General features: G+C 46.0%; 1 protein-coding gene across 1 annotated transcript in view; it reads right to left on the reverse strand.

Annotated features, from left to right (window-relative positions):
* LOC102469013 (zinc finger protein 805) overlaps positions 1-4702 on the reverse strand; it is an 86661-nt gene extending 81959 nt beyond the window's left edge. The window contains exon 1 of the mRNA XM_027767601.1: positions 4582-4702. Coding sequence (XP_027623402.1) covers positions 4582-4615 — 34 coding nt within the window. The 5' untranslated portion in view covers positions 4616-4702. The remainder of the gene's footprint in view (positions 1-4581) is intronic.
* Positions 4703-6176: the final 1474 nt, after the last annotated feature.

Consider the following 6176-nt stretch of genomic DNA (forward strand, 5'->3'; position numbering starts at 1 on the left):
GGACCCAGTGGCTTAAACTCACGCTGGGCACGTGTGCGTGTGTGCCCAAGATCCCGAGAGGAGAATGGAGAAGGGATTGCGGCATGACCATCCCCCCAGGGGGGTGATTTCTCGCTTTCTGTCTGTCTCTCTCTCTCTGTCTGGCGAGTGCACGCGCCCTATAGCACAAAGCCTCTCCAAAAAAAAAGAAAAAAAATAAAAGATTGCTCCCTCTCTTGAGAAGGAAATACTAGGGACCAGCAGATGGCAAAATGGTTATGTTGCTGGTCTCCCATGTGGTCGACCATGGTTCGAGTCCTGGACCTGGTGGCTTAAAACTTATGCAGGGATGTGTTTGTGCCTGACCAAAACCACAAGAGGAGAAGGGATTGCAATGTGGTCATGGTCCATGGGGGGGGGTGGGGCTTCTTGTTTTCTGTCTTTCTGGCAAATGCACATGCCCCTATAGCAAAAATCTCTTGAGGGGGAGGTCGTGTGACATATAGTTAAAAAAAAAAGGGAAAGGAAAAATAGGGGCCAGTAGGTGGCAGAGTGGTTAAGGTGTTGAACTCCCACATGGTTGACCATGGTTCAAGTCCTGGATCCGATGGTTTGAAACTCACTGAGCACATGTGTGTGCATGACTAAAATACGAAAAGGAGAATGGAGGAGAAAGAAATGTGGCATGGTCATCCCCTTTGAGAGGGGTTCTCTTACTTTCTGTTTGTTTCCAGTGAGTGCATGCATCCTATCGCAAAAATCTCTCTTAAAAAAAAAAAGGAAAGAAAAAATTAGTAACAGTGGGAAGGTGGGAGAGAAATTAATACAACACCAATCCCAGACTTTCTCTGAAAAATAATCAGGGGGAAGAAGGAAAATAAATAAAGAAAAAGTTTCCTCAGGGAGTCTCTAATGCTAGTTGATTTAGTGTGCTCTGTACCCTCTGAAACAGGGTATCTCAACCTTAGCATGACTGACATTCTTTGTTTTTCTTTCTTTTTTTTTTTTGGAGAGGTTTTTGCTATAGGGCGCGTGCGCTCGCCAGACAGACAGAGAGAGACATAAAGACAGAAAGCGATAGGGTGATTTCTCCTCCATTCTCCTCCATTCTCCTCTCGGGATCTTGGGCACGCATGCACACGCGCCTGGCGTGAGTTTTAAGTCACTGGGTCCGGGACGCGAACCGCGGTCGACTACGTGGTAATCCAGCGACATAGCCATTACACTAACTGCTGGTTCCGACATTCTTTGCTTTTGAGGAAAGTACATAAACAGGGTGACAGGAGGAACGTGTGATAGGAGTGGGACCGTCATAAGTTTTGGTGGTCAGGAAAGAGCTGGGCAAGAAGGTGATGATTGCTGAGAAGATGCAGCCATGTGAAATGCTGAATTTCCCTGAAAACACTCACTAGGCAAAGAGAAAGGCAAGTACAATGACCCGAGACAAAGCAGTGCCTGGGAAAAACAGAAAAAAGCTCAGCACAACTGGAGCAAAAGCATGTGAAGGTAAGTGAAGAAGCTGGTAGGGATAAATAGAGAAACTTTTACCTTTAAAAAAATTATCTACTAAATCTAAATCTATTAAACTTTCCTAACTTTGGAGTTTCTGGAATCATACTAGATTTAAACCCCCCCCCAAAGTAAATGATCTATGGTATTTATCTTCAAGTAGGGAATTGCCTAAACTATTGTTTCTCAACCTTGGCACTCTTGGCATTTGGGGATGGATAATTCTTTGTTGAGGGGCTGTCTAATACATAGTAGGATGCTCAGCAGCATATTTAGACTCTACCAACCCATTCCTACCACTCCAGGTGTTGAAAACCAAGTGACTGCAGGTGGCGTAATAGTTATGTTGCTGGACTCACACGTAGTCTACCGTGGTTTGAGTCCTAGACCAAGTGACTTAAAAAACACACTGGGCACAAGTGCGTGTATGCCCAAGATCCCAAAAGGAGAACGGAGAAGGAATTACAGCATAGTCATCCCCTCTGGGAGGGGTGATTTCTGGCTTTCTGTCTTTTTCCATCTCTCTGGTGACTATACACCCCCATAGCAAAAATTTCTCTAAATAAATAAATAGAATAACTGCAGATGTTGCCAAATGTCCCCTAGAGAACACAACACTGTTGAGAAGCACTGCTCTAAACTTCTCTCTTGTACTAAAATGGTCTTGGTTCTGGAATTAGAAAAAATGAAATCATAAAGGCACACAAGAATAAAGAAGTCCCACAACTGACAGTGTATCATCAAGAACAACACCTGAAGGTGTCTAAGGCAAATGCCTTCTGACTCACCTCCTCCTTGGAATCTATCCCCTAACCATGGTCTGCTAACTGGGCTATGGAGATGACATCTGAGCCAACCAGGCTCCCTCAGTCAGATCCCTCTCTGGAATTAGAAAAAAGAACCTTAGATAGAGGTCAGTCTATGCTGGGCAGTAAGTGAACAATTGAGAGCATTATTGGCTTAGGGGAAGTGGAGGTGATATTTGCTGCCTCACAGTGGCCAAAGAGTTAGACAAGGAATCTAGGGGTCACTGAGAGCAAAGACTAGGGCGGCCACTCTTGTCACAGACTCACAAAACAGAAAAAGCTTTTTTTTTGTTTGTTTATAAGAGGTTTTTGGTATAGGTACGTGTGCTTGCCGGAGAGAGAGAGAGAAACAGAAAGTGAGAAATCACCCCCCCCCGAGGAAAGTACATAAACAGGGTGACAGGAGGAACGTGTGATAGGAGTGGGACCGTCATAAGTTTTGGTGGTCAGGAAAGAGCTGGGCAAGAAGGTGATGATTGCTGAGAAGATGCAGCCATGTGAAATGCTGAATTTCCCTGAAAACACTCACTAGGCAAAGAGAAAGGCAAGTACAATGACCCGAGACAAAGCAGTGCCTGGGAAAAACAGAAAAAAGCTCAGCACAACTGGAGCAAAAGCATGTGAAGGTAAGTGAAGAAGCTGGTAGGGATAAATAGAGAAACTTTTACCTTTAAAAAAATTATCTACTAAATCTAAATCTATTAAACTTTCCTAACTTTGGAGTTTCTGGAATCATACTAGATTTAAACCCCCCCCCAAAGTAAATGATCTATGGTATTTATCTTCAAGTAGGGAATTGCCTAAACTATTGTTTCTCAACCTTGGCACTCTTGGCATTTGGGGATGGATAATTCTTTGTTGAGGGGCTGTCTAATACATAGTAGGATGCTCAGCAGCATATTTAGACTCTACCAACCCATTCCTACCACTCCAGGTGTTGAAAACCAAGTGACTGCAGGTGGCGTAATAGTTATGTTGCTGGACTCACACGTAGTCTACCGTGGTTTGAGTCCTAGACCAAGTGACTTAAAAAACACACTGGGCACAAGTGCGTGTATGCCCAAGATCCCAAAAGGAGAACGGAGAAGGAATTACAGCATAGTCATCCCCTCTGGGAGGGGTGATTTCTGGCTTTCTGTCTTTTTCCATCTCTCTGGTGACTATACACCCCCATAGCAAAAATTTCTCTAAATAAATAAATAGAATAACTGCAGATGTTGCCAAATGTCCCCTAGAGAACACAACACTGTTGAGAAGCACTGCTCTAAACTTCTCTCTTGTACTAAAATGGTCTTGGTTCTGGAATTAGAAAAAATGAAATCATAAAGGCACACAAGAATAAAGAAGTCCCACAACTGACAGTGTATCATCAAGAACAACACCTGAAGGTGTCTAAGGCAAATGCCTTCTGACTCACCTCCTCCTTGGAATCTATCCCCTAACCATGGTCTGCTAACTGGGCTATGGAGATGACATCTGAGCCAACCAGGCTCCCTCAGTCAGATCCCTCTCTGGAATTAGAAAAAAGAACCTTAGATAGAGGTCAGTCTATGCTGGGCAGTAAGTGAACAATTGAGAGCATTATTGGCTTAGGGGAAGTGGAGGTGATATTTGCTGCCTCACAGTGGCCAAAGAGTTAGACAAGGAATCTAGGGGTCACTGAGAGCAAAGACTAGGGCGGCCACTCTTGTCACAGACTCACAAAACAGAAAAAGCTTTTTTTTTGTTTGTTTATAAGAGGTTTTTGGTATAGGTACGTGTGCTTGCCGGAGAGAGAGAGAGAAACAGAAAGTGAGAAATCACCCCCCCCCGGGGGAGGGGGGACTGCTACACCGCAGTCCCTTCTCCTCCATTCTCCTCTAGGGATTTGGGTGGCGTGAGTGTTAGGCCACCAAGTCTGGGACTCAAACTGCAGTCGAGTGTGTGAGGCCAGTGACATAACCATTATGCCATCTGCTGGTCCAGGAAAGTCATTTGAATAGTGACATGAGCAGACATAGAGAGAGAAGCCAAGACATACCTGTGGTAAGGCCTGTCTCAAATGCCTGCCTTTGTTTTTTTGTGAAACACCTGGTTTTCTTTTCCTCTGGCCAAGAATGAAAAGGATACTATCTTTCATGCCCAAGGAGCTGAAGGGAGACCAGCTACAAAGAGGTGTGTTTAGAAAATGACTAAGCCAGGAGAATGAGGGTGGGCAGGTTACAGAGGCCTTCTTGCCCAGACACACATGAAGCCAGAGGGTGGAATGATGACAAGTTCCCTGAATGGTAGAAGGAGGCAGCCTTACCCAGAGAAACAAGGAGCCCACAGTTTTCCAGCATCACTTCCTGATACAGGGTCCGCTGAGCTGGGTCCAGCTGCCTCCATTCCTCTTGAGTGAAAGTTACAGCAACATCATCAAAGGTTACAGACACCTAGGAAGCCAAACAGAAAGATTTACTTAAGGGCTGTCATTTGTGCTTTGCTGGAAAAGGTACACAGAGAACAAAACCTGAGTCACAGACTACCTCTTGAGCACCAAACTCTGTGCTAGGCTCAAGGGAGATGGCAGACATTGCTTTGTAAACAATACAACAAAGTAAGAGAGAAGGCTCCTATGTAGGAGAAATGAAGAAGTAATGACAGTGATGATAACAATAATTGTAACAACAGCAGTACCTGAGCTTCTTTGGTCCAGCTAGGTGTCTGCACCACAGTAAGAACTTCCTACCTCATGTTAGTGACTAAAAATCCAGAGCTCTGAAGTCAGATGCTTGGGGTTCAGACTCTTATGGTTTGAATCCAAACTCTTTGCCAACTGTGTTACCTTGGAAACATCATTTCTTGAGGCTTAATTTCAGGATCAGTACAATAATAGTTTCCCATTTCACCAGTCACCGTTGCGGGATTTAAAGAGAAATTACTGAATGCTCAGTGTGCTTTGAGATTTTATTTTATCATCCCACAGTCCCTAAGATCATCACCATCACCCCCACGTCAGTCAGTGACTTATGGCTAAGAACTCTACCAACGCATCCAAAGTCAAATATCTTGTCACCACACACAAGGATAAACCACAGATAACCTCGGACTAACAATACATTCCCAGACACTCTCCCATCATCCAAGAGAATAAGAAGTAACATTTCTACTAATTTCTGCTGTTAAATTACCGCTGAAAATATTGCTGCGGATATGGGCAGGAAGAACAAGCGCCTCCCTCACTGAACTCATGACAGAAGCATCCCGGGTCAGCATCTACTTCAAGAATGACAAGGCCCAGAGCAACTTCCCAAGCCTTCTGGGCTTTTTCTTGCTCTCCCAGGGAGATTTCACAATGAACTATCAGTCTTTTTTTCCTCCCTCCCCCCTTAGAGAGAGGTTTTTTTCTCCTACAGGGCGTATGTGCTCACCAGAGATAGAAAGCGAGAAATCACCCCTGGCGGGTGGCCACACCGTAATTTGGGCACAAGTCACGTGCCCTGGCCGGTCCGGGGGTGGGACAGCGGTCTCTTACGGAGTCCAGCTACGAAACCGTTATGCCACCTCCTACCCGACGACCAGCCTCTTTGTACTTGCTGGGTCCTGACAGCGTCCCTTCAACTATCCCCCCCAAAAGAACCAAGGGTTCTTGAGGTGTCCTCGAAATACCGAGGACAAAGAGCACACAATCTCGCCCTCCTGTCTCGACGGCTGGAGAGAACCGCAACCTCAGACCGTCCCGGGCTCCTGAGCCCTCACCTCTGCCCGCAGCTCGGCCCAGGCCGGCTCGCCGCCGCCTCAGAGCTCGCGGCACCCTCAGGGACCCCGCGGATACGTTAAGGAGCAGACCAGCTCCACGCCCGCAAAGCAAGGACGGGGACAGGCCCAGAGCACGGCCCCGCGCCCTCCCGAGCAGTCTCC

Source organism: Tupaia chinensis, unplaced genomic scaffold (assembly GCF_000334495.1).
Source record: "Tupaia chinensis unplaced genomic scaffold, TupChi_1.0 Scaffold144336_1, whole genome shotgun sequence".
Taxonomy (NCBI): Eukaryota; Metazoa; Chordata; class Mammalia; order Scandentia; family Tupaiidae; genus Tupaia; species Tupaia belangeri.